Below are 15668 nucleotides of genomic sequence, written 5' to 3'. Positions count from 1 at the left end.
CACACCCTGCACAGAGGTCACCAGTCCATCACAGAGGTCACACCCTGCACAGAGGTCACCAGTCCATCACAGAGGTCACACCCTGCACAGAGGTCACCAGTCCATCACAGAGGTCAACATTAAATAAAACCACCAGACGTTCTGTAGTCTTTCTGTCTCCTGTGGGTTGGGCTAATCCAAAATACTGAAAACAAGGGGGGTGTACTCTGAAGACACGCTGTGATCTGTGGAACAGGGGTGCTCTGAAAACACCCCCATTAGCATTTCGTACATTCCTCCAGATGAAATCAAATTAACCATAGACTGTATGAAATTAACATGGCGACTTATCAGAATTTGAGTCGAACCAGAACATATAGACTCATAAATCGACCAGTCGACCGAGACTTTACAGCCCTACAGGTCACACTCTACTATAACTAAACAATTTACGGCAGGTTCAGGGATTTTAGATAAAATGAAGTTATATTACGTTCTTAGCAGTTATTTTCATTTTAGATTTTTTTTATAATATATTTCATTTAGTGCTTATTTTTAGACAATAAACGTTTTATGTTATCGTTCATTTTATTAGTTCTTATGAGACACATACATGTTTTAATGTGTTACCTCTCATTTAGTACTAAATAAAATATAATTTTTTGTGTTATCTTTGGTTTTAATAGAGTAACTGTGCGTTTATGTTCAATATATTGAATTGTACTTTTTTTTAACTTTCATTGTATCGGTGACAGTATACAGTTTATTCTATAGAATAAACATTTGAATGTAAAAAACTGGCTGTGCATTGATAGTTGATCCTGTGCATGTTTTTTTACATGCACAGGATCAACATATGTTTAGACACGACTGATTCGTGTGAGCTGAATTTACAGATCATTTCAACAATCAACAAAGTGTCACACGTCATCATCTACACACATCACACACAGAATAAACAGACAGAGATCACTGAGTTACTCTATGTAACCATTCATTACTGCCACTGATTGTGTTGTGGAAGCTGTGGAGGGAGGAAGAGGGAGGAAGAAGATGCCGGTGTCCCGACGAGCGCGCACTGGAATCGCCTTTCTCTTCCGATTAAACTTTTTTGTAGTTATTTCGTTATCGTATGGATTAAAATCTGATAAAGAAAATGTTCTACTCACCGTTCAAGTCCCATTTTCTTACAACAAATGAGTCGGTAACTGTATTTTGGAGCGTTTAAAACATTTTAGACTGACGTGTGTTCGTGTGTTCATGTCAGCAGCTGTGTGTCTATTTACATCGCTGTGTTACATAAAGAAAATATTCATCTGTGGAAAATTAATTTCTGTAATTTGCTCAAAGTAAGTACCGTAAATTCCCACGCTTTGAACCCTGCGGCCTATACAACGGTGCGGCTAATCTATAGATTTTACTGGCTAACGGCCACCCGGGGGCACTCTAGCAGTAAACGCAAAAGTGAGACTGACACGGGGAAAGATTATGCGCTGAAGATGAAGACTTCAGTGGCTTTAGTGCGCAAGAAGAAGATGAAGATAGCGACCAATGACTTTTCTGGTCGGCGAAAGTGTTTTCTTTTCTAACCAGGCGTGTTACTGTCGCGTTGGCGCAGTGTTTTATTATCTAACCATCCAGGCATGTTGATGCCGTGTCGGTGCTGTTTTATTTTCTAAACATGCAGGCATGTTCACCCCATGTTTAAATTACGTTGTTTTAATAAAAATAACAACGAAAAATGTCCGTGTAGCGTCTTTCTGTGTAAATATCTCATGTTACAACCATACGCAGCGTTACAGGTGGGCCCACTTTTGTCTGTGGCCCACTCGCGATCACGGACGCACTCACTCGTCATTCATAAAGTTAATGCGTTCATTAACAAAGTCCTTTGATAAGAGATTGAATCCTGGCGTCGCTACTGGTTACAACATGAACACCTGCGGCTTATATTCAAGTGCAGCCTATATATGTACGAAATGTATTTTCTTTTAAAATTTAGCTGGTGCGACCTATAGTCAGGTGCGCTCAATAGACTGAAATTTACGGTAAGTGAGTCTCCCTCTCTCTCTCACTCACGCACACACACAGGTTTGTAGTGTGTGTGTGTTTGTGTGTACAGGATCAGTTTTGTCTTCAATGTCCTCGCTGATGTTATCCACATGTGTTCAGACGTACGTGGTGTATCAGTTTATCGTTTGTAATTCATGTTTGTCACTGCAGACACATTAATAATATTATTTTGAAACACTGTGATAAGTTTCACAGATTAATATTGCAGCGTCTCCACCTGACAAGAGTTTGCGCAGTGCTACATTTTTATACATGCCGTCTGTGCGTGAAAGCAAGCGTACGCCATCTTTTTGTGCGTACGCATGGTTTATACATGAGGCCCCAGAGCTTTAAACTCACTTGCTTTCTTTCTTTCCAAATTCAGTTTGAATTTTAGGAACAACAAAATCCAACGAACAAAGATCCCTAATTTGAACAACCTGTGGATGAAAAGCAATTATCAAAGGATTTACCTCCAATTATTGCAAAGTTACGATCCACTCCATCATCACTGCCTTTGTTGTCATTGAGGGGGAAAACAACTCCAGCTGTGGACAAAAACAACCATGTTTATATTCTGACAGAAACTCTCCACTCTATTGACACCTATAATCTCTCTATGTGTCTACCTGCTTCTACGTGCCAGGGGTCACTGGCTGAGGCCATGGGGGAGATGGTCAGGGGTGACGCTCCACAATTGGATGGGACCAGAATCCCATGGGTGCTGACAGGTGCTGCCAGTCCAGAGCGCAGCGCAGCTTTCAAAGGTGCCACGCTGTTAAACTGAACTCTGGACAGACAGCCCACGAAGCCCGGAGTGTTGTAGCGCTCGATCAGAATTGGGTCGATCTGTCCAGTTTCTACAAGAAACATGTTGAATCCAAAAATAAGTCAAATCTCAGAGGAGAGAATGTGTTAATGCATGCCAAAAATATTTTAGTGTAAAGGAGGGAACACGTAATGAACGAAAAGATCATTAAAAGCATGGCAACTCTGACCTCTTTTTAATGTAATAATAATATATATTATTATAACAACAACAATAATAATAATAATAATAATAATTTATGAGGACTAATGACTCATTAATCCAAATAGATTACGTGTCTGATCTGAAAATCAGATGCAGAACTACATGTATGCAAACTACAGTTCAATCTAGGGCTGCAAGTGAAGATTATTTTCATAATCGATTTGATTATTTTCTTATGGGATTAGATCATGTTCTCAAATCTTTTGTTTTCTCCACAAAGCAAAAGGATTCAGTTTTAGTGATTTCTTTGTTGATATGACGCAATCAATCTGGCCCTCCACTACATCCTCCAGCAACTGGACTCCGCAGGAACCTACGCCAGGATCCTGTTTGTGGATTTCAGCTCTGCCTTTAACACCATCATCCCGGCTCTGCTTCAGGAGAAGCTCTCTCAGCTGAGCGTGCCTGACTCCACCTGTAGGACTCTGAGGTGTGCAGGAAAGACTGTGGCTGATCCCTCCCACCCCCGACACTCTCCGACTCTTCACACTCCACCTCTGCCTCTACATGTCACATTGACATTGCATCCATAATTATATGCGTTACATTAACGTTGTTACTATGAAAATGTGCACATTTGTGAACATTTCACTGGTACTTACTATCACTGCACAGCTGTACTGCTCTTTTACTTCTTTTAAAAAAACATACTGTGTATAAATACTTATATTGTTATATATTACATTTTTAATATTTTTTTATATTTAGAGAATGTTTGTTATGCACCAACGACACCAGAACAAATTCCTTGTATGTGTAAAATTGTACTTGGCAATAAAGCTTTTTCTGATTCTGATTCTCATTCTGATTCTGATGAAGCAAAGGAAACAAAGAAAAAATATTAGAGAACTTGATTTAATTACAAAACTGATTCATTGGTTATATAATTATTTGCCCTTCTACAATATACTGTACGGTATGATATGCTGTATGAAAATTGATTTGAATAATATTTCTTATTATTATTGTTTGGTCTATTCGGACTATTTTAATTATTGAGTGTTTTTTGTTATTTTTATTATTATCATTATTATCAATAATAATAATGATAATAATAAAAACAAGCGCTCTGATTTGCTCAACATAACTGAACGATTTTGGTTTGTGGACATTTGAGAACATCATTATTTCAAAGTTTGATAAGTCTGATCAACATTTTCTTACATTTTGTGGACCAAACATTTAATCGATTAATTGAGAATAAAAAAAAAACGATAATGAAAATAATCATTAGTTGCAGATTGATCCTTCAATACATCTCTTTCTCTGTGGGCAACCTCATTAGCATCACAAGATCTGGCCACATGTAAGACAATGGAACCTGGAAACGTGCAGGTTCACTATTTTCTATCAAACACAGTTACAACGTTTGTAATCGAAATTGCAGCTTTATCACACTATGATTGTGAATTTCTCTGTGAGATGAATAAAGTATCTATCTATCGATCTGATGTAGCAGTGCCTAAATATGGGCCATATTATAGTTTATTTTGAACTTTAAACTATCATTTCCAAAAGCTAGACACGCTCATCTACACACTTACCAAAGACCTTTCCAAGAAAGATACTTTTGACCAAGTTGAAGTGGGTGTCTGATGCCTCAGGCAGACTGTATGTGTACACTGGGTAGTGGTCCAGCTGTAGAACATAGACAGTGCAAAGGAATAGTGAAAACTTCAATCTTCAATCATAGCCACCAACAACAAAATCTCTGATTTATCCACCAACATCCGGTGTGTCCCGTCACTGAAATGAGTCCCAGTTTTCTATGGTAACTGGTGAAATTTAACATGTGGGAACATTAACATATGTTTCAACCTCAAAAGAGATGTGATTTAATATCTTCTTCTACACAGAAAACATTGTCGCATGAAAGTACAACCAAAAGTTTCCAATTAACCCCAGTTCTGATTAGAATGATATTCAATCAGGTTGTGCGTTACATTTTAAGTTTAAAGTCATTTAGAGTTAAACTGACTCTTTTACTGTTATTTTATCACTGTAGATATCACAATACAACAATGTGACGCAACAGTGTTTGTATTACCCAAATAATAATAAATGACATTTACGTATTTAAGTAAAGGAGTTGGAACACAATCTTATTTCTTTAAAGGTGTGCATTGGACATGGCATGGCATCTGGGTATCTCATAGGACTACTGGAATTAAGCTAAGTATCACTTCTGTAGGTCTTTCTTATTTGGTTGCTATTTCATCAATTGCTATTGTATCTAGCTGGGTTGCTTGACTTTTGACTTGTCTGTTTAGTTAAGGTGAAAGTTTGTTGTTGATATTTTGTCTGCTAGGTCAAAGAAAAAGTTGTTATTGTTGCTGTTTTGACATAGTTTCTATTGAGCCATCACCAGGTGTGAAGTTTCATTTCCTACTCTCTCCCACTCTCCCAATCTGATGATCTCATCTCATCAGATACTGCACTTGTCCGTCGTAACATTCGCTCTCTCTCCCTCCTCTCTCTCCTCAACTGTTCTATCAGCACTTCCTTCAGCTGACTCCTTCTCCCTCATGCATCCCAACTCTGCCACAGACACCTTCCTCTCTACTCTGTCCTCCTCTCTTGACTCTCTCTGTCCTCTTACTTCACGGCGGGTTCGTAAGTCCTCCCCAGCCCAGTGGTTGTCTGACTCAGTGCGTGCTGAGAGAGCCACGATACGGGCAGCAGAAAGGAAATGGAGGAAATCAAAACACCCTGACGACCTGCTTTCCTATCATTCTCTTCTCTCCACCTTCACTGCCTCTATCTCTGCAGCCAAACAATCTTTCTATCAGACTAAAATTCAATCCTCTTTCTCTAATCCCAAAAAACTTTTCTCGATCTTCTCTAACCTCCTTGACCCCCCCACTCCCCCTCCTCCCTTCTACCAATTCACTTTGTCAACTACTTCACAAAAAAAGTAGATGACATTCGCTCTTCTTTCTCAACCCCACCTCCTGATCTCACCACTCTACCAACAACAAATTCAACTCCTTCTCTATCCTCTTTCACCCCTCTATCTCATGATCAAGTTCTTTCCCTAATAACCACTGCCCGCCCCACCTCCTGCCCCCTTGACCCTATCCCCTCTCACCTTCTTCAGTCAATTGCTTCTGATCTTCTTCCTTTCCTCACCCACCTCATTAACACATCTCTATCATCTGGTTGCTTTCCAGACTCTCTTAAAGAGGCCAGAGTGACCTGTCTCTCTTCTTCCTTTTCTCTTCAAAACTTTGGAGCGTGCTATCTTTAATCAACTCTCCTCCCACCTTTACCGGAACAACCTTCTTGATCCTCTTCAGTCTGGTTTTAAAGCAGGTCACTCGACCGAAACTGCACTTCTTGCTGTCACTGAGCAACTCCACACTGCCAGGGCTGCCTCTCTCTCTCCTCTGTGCTCATCCTCTTGGACCTTTCTGCAGCGTTTGACACAGTTAACCACCAGATCCTTACTTCCTCCTTTTAAGAACTAGGTGTCTCAGGATCTGCACTTACCCTACTCTCGTCCTATCTTCAAAACCGAACATACAGAGTAACCTGGAGAGGATCTGTGTCGGAACCCTGTCCTCTAGCTACTGAGGTCCCTCAGGGTTCTGTCTTGGGCCCTCTCCTCTTCTCTCTATACACCAACTCTCTTGGTTCTGTTATTCTCTCTCATGGTTTTTCCAGCTACGCCGACGACACCCAACTCATTCTCTCTTTTCCCAGCTCCGACACACATGTAGCAGAACGGATCTCCGCTTGTCTGACCGACATATCTCAGTGGATTTCTGACCATCACCTGAAACTCAATCTCGACAAGACTGAGTTTCTTTTTCTCCCAGGAAAGGGCGCTCCCGCCACTGACCTGACCATCACCCTCGACAACTCTGTGGTAACTCCTTCTCATACCGCAAGGAACCTGGGTGTGACACTTGATGACCATCTCTCCCTCACTGCCAACATTGCTGCAACAGCTCGATCTTGCAGATACATGTTGCACAACATCAGAAGGATACGGCCTCTCCTAACCCAGAAGGCGGCCCAGGTTCTGGTCCAGGCTCTTGTCATCTCACGCTTGGATTACTGCAACTCCCTCCTGGCTGGTCTCCCTGTGTGTGCCATACGACCTCTGCAACTCATCCAGAATGCAGCAGCTCGACTGGTCTTCAACTTACCAAAATTCTCCCACACAACACCGCTCCTCCGCTCCCTTCACTGGCTTCCTGTAGCTGCTCGCATCCGCTTCAAGACTCTAGTGCTTGCGTTCCATGCTAAAAACGGATCCAGTCCAGCCTACATCCAGGACATGATCAAAACCTACACCCCAGCGAGGCCGGCTCTACGCAGGGGCAAGAGGGGGCAGAGCCCCCTTAAATAAATGTCTTGCCCCCTCAAATCAAAATTTTGGAAGTTGAGAAAGCACATTTTAATATACTCACACAATTAATATACATTACAAGTTGACAAAATAATCTGCAGTAGCGGAAAAATCCGCCGAAAAAGGGACACACACGATACAGTGTCGACTTCCCTCTCATCTCTCTGTCCCTCCGCTGTGCTTGTATTCACAGGCTGCGCAGCACAGACACACACACACACGCACACACCCCACAGTATGAAATGAGCCAAGACGTAGCCTGACAGTTTGTGCCACGGAGTGGGTTAGACTTTGAAGGAGCAGCGCCATGTCCACTGCATGTGACAAACTGAAGACAAGTGACCTGTGTCTGACGGACCCCTACGTAAAGCCCCGCCCCAGGCTGTAGTTCTGTACTGTTTTTTTTTATAATCACAGCGGTTTTTATTGACTATAGTGTGTGAAGTCCTATTTTAGGTTAAAATTTATTTGAGAATTAGGCCATCCACTTAAGATAAATGTTATGTTGTTGGTTGATAAAATCTGGATGAAGGATGTTTTATTTTATTTTATTTTATTCATTTATTTTATTTTTATTTTTCAGTTTCCCCCCCTGAGGGATTGCCACATTATTGTGGTCAGGGGGTTTGCGTGCCTCAGTGACCTTAAGAGCTGTACCAGCAGGAGCTTAGTCTTCAGGTGGGACACCCAAGTTGGACAGGTCTGAAGGTAGAGGCCTGATAAAGTGCAATCCACTTCTCCAGGTTGGGGTTGGACACATAGACCCCTTTCAATGAAGAAAGCATTGTTACTATAAGCACAGAATAAAAAGTGCTGGAGCATGATGTGTACACATGATGCCCTCTTCACATTTCTGACTGCCCCCTCATATATGCCTGCCTAGAACCGGCCCTGCACCCCAGCCCACCCACTCCGCTCTGCATCGGCAAACCGGCTTGCTGCCCCCTCACTGAGAGGATCGCAGAGGCATTCGCAGAACTCAAGACTGTTCACTGTCCTAGCTCCCAAATGGTGGAACGAGCTCCCCATCAACATCCGGACAGCAGAAAAGCCTCCACATCTTCCGCCGCCGACTAAAAACACATTTCTTCCGACTCTACCTTGACTAAGACGACGACGACAAAAAATAAATAAATAATAAAAAAAAAATAACTTATACATCGCACTTATGACTAGCACTTCATAGTTTAGCTTACTTGAAGCTCTTACTTACTTCTAGATCTTATTTGTACCCAAATGTTTAAATGCACTTATTGTAAGTCGCTTTGAATAAAAGCGTCTGCTAAATGACATGTAATAATAATGTAATAAAGGCAGACGGAGAGACAAGTCAGCGTCTTATTCTCAGTTAGATGGATCTCACTCGTGCGGCAGAATTTCCTTCTCATAAAGTATTTAGGTTTATGACGCTAGATTTATCACTAGTCGTTTTTTTTGGTTTAAAAAAAGAAAGAAAAAAAGTCGTCGGAGGTCTGTAAAGTTGCTAAATATTCACACAGAAACGTAACAACTTGTAAACGTAAACAAACAGACATTCTGTCTCTGTTATTATATCTAATGTACAACGCTGTCTCCTCTGTTTTGCGGTATAACGTTAAAGCAATGAATAAAGTTCTGTGCCTGAAATCTTTAAGCCCTCTTGTTGACGAGATTGATTTTGAAAATGAAATACTATCAGATGGACTATATTTCATAATCATAATAAAATCTAAATTAAAATGACAGATAAAAATAGACTACAATGGATTTTTTACAACCCTATCTGTCAAGTGCAACCGCTGCGCAGGACTATGGTCACCCTGAAACTAATTTCACTGTGGTCCTTCTTCCTCGGTGCTAGCTCGGTGCTAGCTCGGTGCTAGCACAATGCCCTGTGATGTATTTTTGACAGTTATGTGACAGCTGCAGATTCGTATTCATAACTGTGGGTTCATATTTTTTTTTAAGTGTCTAAATTTATTTCGGCTTTATTGATCTTACTATAGAACTACAATTACCAGGAGGTCTCACTGTGGCCACAGGTGTAGGAATAGGTTAAATAATTAAACAAAATTAACTGAAACAAACAAAAAGTTTTAATAACTGAGAAAAAAAAAATCAGTTATAGAACAGATCCGTCCAGAAAGTATTTTGGCATCTGTAGTGTATCTAAATAAAAGCTACATAGATGACATAGATGATATCTCACTATGTGTGTGTGTGTGTGTGTGTGTGTGTGAAAGAGATCAAGGGAAAGCTGGTGCAAACTATTTGTGATGAGGCCTTTGCACCATTATAAATAATATTTGCCGTCTTTTGACCGACCGAACCAAATCCACTATATATTTTTATTTTTGCCCGTGGGTCAGCCCACAGAGCATCTCTACATGCTGGGTCTAGGGCCACAAGGGCCAATCACAGTCAGTACTAACCTGTAGTCGAATCTCTCTCAGCTTTCTTGTTATGTTGACAGAGTGTGGCTGTCCATTGGCCATGTTACGATGGTCCACGTCAATGGTGTGAGGTTCTGTCAGTCCTCCAAGGCTGTAGCGGATCTGAAGAGTGCCTGAAAAGTCATTTTGACAGGATGATCATGTAACAGCAGCTCCCAAAATGAACTTTTTTTAATCAGAAAAATGAAATATGATAATGTGGAGAGCCCACCGTTGTGTCTGAGCACCACAGCCAGGTAGTCTTGAGTCCTAGAACTGATGTAGACCAGGATGCTCGGAGTGCTGGAGGTGCTGAAGCTGAATACTAGCTCCTCCTCTGTCAGGTTGGCCTCACTGGGAACAGGCACACCTGACAAAGTCTTCCCTTCCCGCAACGCAAAAGCTCCCGCCTCTGACAGGAAGTCATAACGCACCAAGGTCCCCGTCTCGAAATAGCCACCCACATCTAACGCACAAACACATGAAACAATGAATATGGCGGAAACATTAATGTGAACAGCACAGATCCACGCCTGATGCCGTACCTTCAGTGCAGTAGGGTCCATCGTACGCAGTGAGGGAGCAGTCGCACGAGTATCCATTGTACTGCTCCACACACTTCCCTCCGTTCCTGCAGTGCATCCCATAGCTGTTACAGTGACCCTGACAGCCTGGACTCACAGCTAGAGTCACCTCGGCCCTCCCCTCTAGGTCAAAGGTCACACCATTTATCTTTAGTGCCCGCATGCAGCCCAGGAAACCCCTCTGACCACTCGAGGCACCTGGATAATTATAAATGAAGAAGTGCATTAGTTCAATCAGCTGGTTTCTGACTAATACTACTACTACTAATGATAATGATAATGATAATGATAATAACAACAATAATAATAATAATGATAATAATAATAATTATAACTAATTTCATTTATGGGTGTCTTTTAAGACACTGAAGGACACCTTCCAGATTAAAAAAATAATAATATAAACAATAACACAAAGCAGTTACAAACAAAAACTTCAATATGACAAAACTTAAATTTTAACGGTTAAATTTTAATTTCAATTCAATTCAATTTTATTTGTATAGTGCCAAATCATAACATATATTATCTCAAGGCACTGTACATAGACAACATCAGAGAGCAGAGAACCCCAACAGTTCACACAATGAGCAAACACTAGGCATCAGTGGAGAGAAAAAACTCCCTCTTAACAGGAAAAATCTCTGACAGAACCAGGCTCAGAGATGTGCGGCCATCTGCCTCGACCGGTTGGGGTGAAAGGAAAATGGGGGACAGAAAGGGGGGAGAGAGAGGACAAGAGGGAGATGAGAGAGAGAGACCAGGAGCAGATACACAGCTGTATCAAGTTACAAGTTTATACAGTCAATGATATCGACTTTTAATTATAGCACAATAAAAATGGTGATGATATGTATGATATGGATAGCCTCGAAAACTGGATCTTGATCCTGCAACTTGCAAAATGAGAATACAGAGAGAAAGAGAGAGGTTTCCCTGAACCAGCTCTAACTATAAGCTTTATCAAAAAGGAAGGTTTTAAGTCTAACTTTAAATACAGAGAGAGGCCCCGCCTCCCAAACTGTCATTGGAAGCTGGTTCCACAGGAGAGGAGGAGCCTGGTAACTGAAGGCTCTGCCTCCCATTCTGCTCTTACAGACTCTGGGAACCACAAGTAAACCTATATTTTGTGACCTAAGTGGTCTGTTAGGGTGATAAGGTAAGACTAGGTCTTTCAGGTATGAAGGGGCCTGACCATTAAGTGCTTTGTACGTGAGGAGGAGGATTTTAAATTGAATTCTAAACTGTACGGGGAGCCAGTGTAGAGAAGCTAACACTGGAGTTATGTGGTCTCTCTTTCTAGTTCCTGTCAGAACTCGTGCTGCAGCATTTTGAATGAAATGAAGGGTTCTAACAGACTTGTTGGAACATCCTGAGTTACAGTAATCTAATCTAGATGTAACAAAAGCATGAACTAGTTTTTCAGCATCCTGTAAGGACAGAATGTTTCTAATTTGCATAATCTTCCACAGGTGGAAGAAGGCTGTTCTGGAAATGAGTTTTATGTGTGAATCAAATCACATTTCCTGGTCAAAAGTAACTCCAAGGTTCCTCACAGTGGAACTGGAAGCCAGGGTGATGTCATCTAAAGTGACAATGTGATCAGAAAGTTTTTCTCTGAGGTGTTTAGGGTTTAAAAAGTATAGGCCCAAGCACTGAGCCATGTGGAACTCCACAATTAACTTTTGTTTGTAGTGAGGTTTTATCATTAACATGAACAAACTGGAATCTATTAGATAAGTATGCCTTTTATTACGCTCTTGTGCTACATATTATGAACACGGCGACAAAGCGAGCCGGCTCCTAGCCCACCAATTGCGTCGTCAAACCGCCTCTCGCATGATTCCTCAGATCAAAGACTCTTCGGGCTTGCTACATGGAGACCCTAATGCTATTAATTCAGTCTTCTGTTCATTCTATTCTTCGTTATACAAGTCTGAATCTCCACCTGACGCCTCAGAAATGGGTGATTTCTTGGATAGTATTAATTTTCCCAACGTAAGCCAAGACTATGCAGAAAACTTGATGCACCATTAACCTTGGAGGAAATTAATTTTGCCATAAGTACTATGCAGAATAATAAGGCTCCTGGCCCAGATGGTTATCCGGTAGAATTTTCTAAAATATTTCAATCTAAATTGGCCCCACTGTTGCACTCTGTTGCACACTATATATGGAATCATGGAGGCAAATGTTCCTCCTACTTTAAAACAAGCTTCCATAAGTCTGCTTTTGAAAAAAGATAAAGATCCATAGCTCTGCAGTTCTTACAGACCTATCTCTCTGATAAACGTTGATGCTAAGATCCTTGCTAAGGCTCTTGCCCGCTTTCTAGAAAATGTTCTCCCATAGATAATTTCAGAGGAGCAAACTGGATTTATAAAGGGCATTCAGTCCAGATATTTTACTCTGCTTCGTGGCACTCGGCAAGGGTGTCCTTTATCTCCCTTACTTTTTGCTCTCGCTATAGAGCCTTTGTCATTACATTTGAGGTCTTCCTCTATTTTTACTGGGATATCCAGATTAGGAATGGAATTCAAATTATCCCTTTATGCTGATGATTTGCTGTTATATGTCTCTGACCCTGGCCGATCATTACCAGCAATTTGATCCTTTCTACATAAATTTGGGTCTTTTTCTGGCTATAAGGTTAATACTGCAAAAAGTGACTGTTATTCTGTTAATGCCTCAGCTCTACATCGGGATCAAGCTGACGTCCCTTTCAGATTGAGCCCCTCTGGCTTTAGGTATTTAGGGATCAATGTAACTAGATCATTAACCACTCTTCGTCTGCCAACTTCGGCCCATTAATGGCTAAAATTAAATCTGACCTGCAAAGATGGAAAAGTTTGCATTTATCGCTTGTGGGAAGAATTAATACAGTTAAAATGAATATCCTGCCCAAATTTCTGTTGTTTTTTCAATGTCTTCCTCTTTTTCTACCTAAGCGCTTTTTTAAGACCATTGATCAGGATATTTCTAATTTTTTATGGTGTGGGAAGGTCCAAAGAATACGCAAGTCCATCCGTCAGAGATGTAAGCTAGATGCTGGACTTTCCCTCCCTAATTTTCAAATGTATTATTGGGCTTCACATATACATAAAATCTCATTCTGGACAGGATCATCACACCCCCCCTGGGTGTAAGTTTGAGTTAAAGTCTTTCAACACACCCTCTTTATTGGCTTTTCTTAACTCTTCTATTTCTACTACCCTCCCTGGCCTCCCAGATAACCCATTGGTGAATTCCACCATTGAAATCTGGTACCAATTCAGAAAACATTTTCAGTTTGTGTCCGCTTCCACCACGGCTCCGAGGAATCACTTATTTAAACCTGCTCTAGCTGATCCCACTTTTTCAAATATGGTTTCACAAAGGCTTGGACAATTTTAAAGCTCTCTATAAGAATGGTATTGTTCGTAGTTTCTCAGATTTAGCATTGGAGTTTGAACTCCCACCTTCTCATCTTTTCCGATATTTTCAAAGTAGACATTGTGTCAAATCTCTGTTTCCAGCTTTTCCATTTCTACCTCCAGCTCAACCTTTCTGATTCCATTCAGAAGGGTTTAATTTCTAGAATTATTACTAACCTTCTATCTTACGACAGCTCGCCTATCACTAAAATCAAGGCTGCCTAGGAAACTGAGCTAGGGCTGATCTTTGGTGACAATTGGTGGGACGCAGCTCTAAAAATGATCCACACAAGCTCATCCTGTGCCCGTCTCTCACTCATACAGTTCAAGGTTGTGTACAGAGTTAATTTTTCCAAGGCCCGTCTGTCACGAATTTATCATACTGTCAATGACATTTGTGACAAATGTCATACCTCTCCCTGCAATCTGACTCACATGTTCTATTCTTGCCCATTAGTGTTATCTTTCTGGCAGAAGTTGTGCAACATCATTACCAAAATAATCTTAATAACTGTAAATGCTTCTCCCTATATTGCCATATTTGGATGTCCAGAGGATTATAGTAGATACAACTCAACTGTGCAATTAGATATTATTGCTTTCACTTCTCTATTGGCAAGGCGACATCTTCTTTTTTACTGGAAATCTACTACAGCTCCTTCCAGTACCCAATGGCTCCAGGACGTTATGTCCTTTCTGAAGCTTGAAAAAATTAAATATTCACTAAGATCTGATTCTGCTAAATTTTATTCTAAGTGGAATATTTGTTTGGATATTTGTTTGGATTTTGTTCACCTTGAAAGAGGAAAAAAAACAAAAAAATAATTGGTTCTTTTACTGCTCCTTTGTGATGTACATTACATTACAAGTATTTATTTTTTTCTGTTTTCACAACTGTGGCTTACAGTGCTGTTTTTCCAAATGTGCCATATTTCTCAATAAAAATATAAAAAAAACAAAAAAAAAACATTAACTTTTGTGACCTCTGATTGGTGTAATCAGGTGTCGTTACTGCCGACATGAATAATAACTTTACTGAATTTACGATTATCTGTAGCCAGCAGTTTCAGATAAGACTCTATGTCACCCGCTCTGGCCCCGGGAAAACACCTGACTGTGGTCGCTAGCGTCGCTATTTTCACGTTCCTCAGGATGGAGTCACCAATTACCAGAGTTGGTTTCTCAGTCTGTGTGGTGCTGAGAGGGGAAGTCTTGTTTGAGGTGTGAACAGGTTGGTGGTGGACAGGACTCTTAACACTACGCCTCTTATTGCGGACAGTCACCCAGCTGCCCTGTTTGGTGAGGGAGCTAATGCTATGTGGTCTGCACCGACTACAGGGGACTGGCTAACTGATTTAGCTTCTATGGTGCAGAGCCGAGTTTCTACCTCACTAAGCCTCGCCTCCACCCTAGCCAGTAAGCTACACTTTAGTAAGTACTTTTATCGCTAAAGGAGGCAGAGGAGTAGCTAAACATGTGGCACATAACACAGGAGAGAGCAGGAGAAGGAGAGGGAGAAGCCATCGCTGCTAAGCTAACTTGTTACGCTAGCAACGAAAGAAACACCGTACGTGAATCTACGTGAACGATGGAGTTTAAGCAAAAGTAGCGAGTGAAAATATTAGTCAATTCTATAAAACAAGTGTTTGTTCAGTTAATCGATCGTTACAGTAGATAGAAAACTGCAGAGAGAACAGGAGACACACAGCGTAACACCAGTGGAAGCACAGGAAGTGACACAATACATTACCGCCCCCGAAAGTCACATGCACCAGAAGCAGCATCTATCTTCCTGAAAAGGCAGATCTAAAATGTATGTTTGTAAGGTGCGAGGTGGCAAGA

The 15668-nt window shown here is 41.0% G+C and overlaps 1 protein-coding gene across 1 annotated transcript in view; it reads right to left on the bottom strand.

Moving 5' to 3' along the window:
• The window catches only part of LOC131457115 (contactin-associated protein-like 2), a 56912-nt gene that overhangs the window by 3664 nt on the left and 37580 nt on the right, over window positions 1-15668 (bottom strand). Inside the window, exons 19-24 of the mRNA XM_058625938.1 lie at window positions 10375-10611; window positions 10062-10295; window positions 9830-9963; window positions 4609-4702; window positions 2661-2891; window positions 2505-2579 (exon numbers count right to left, since the gene is read on the bottom strand). Of these exons, the coding sequence (XP_058481921.1) occupies window positions 2505-2579; window positions 2661-2891; window positions 4609-4702; window positions 9830-9963; window positions 10062-10295; window positions 10375-10611 (1005 nt within the window). The remainder of the gene's footprint in view (window positions 1-2504; window positions 2580-2660; window positions 2892-4608; window positions 4703-9829; window positions 9964-10061; window positions 10296-10374; window positions 10612-15668) is intronic.

This window comes from Solea solea, chromosome 1 (assembly GCF_958295425.1).
Source record: "Solea solea chromosome 1, fSolSol10.1, whole genome shotgun sequence".
NCBI lineage: Eukaryota > Metazoa > Chordata > Actinopteri > Pleuronectiformes > Soleidae > Solea > Solea solea.
Note: the sequence above shows the minus strand (reverse complement) of the source record. Positions and strands in the feature narration are given on the sequence as shown.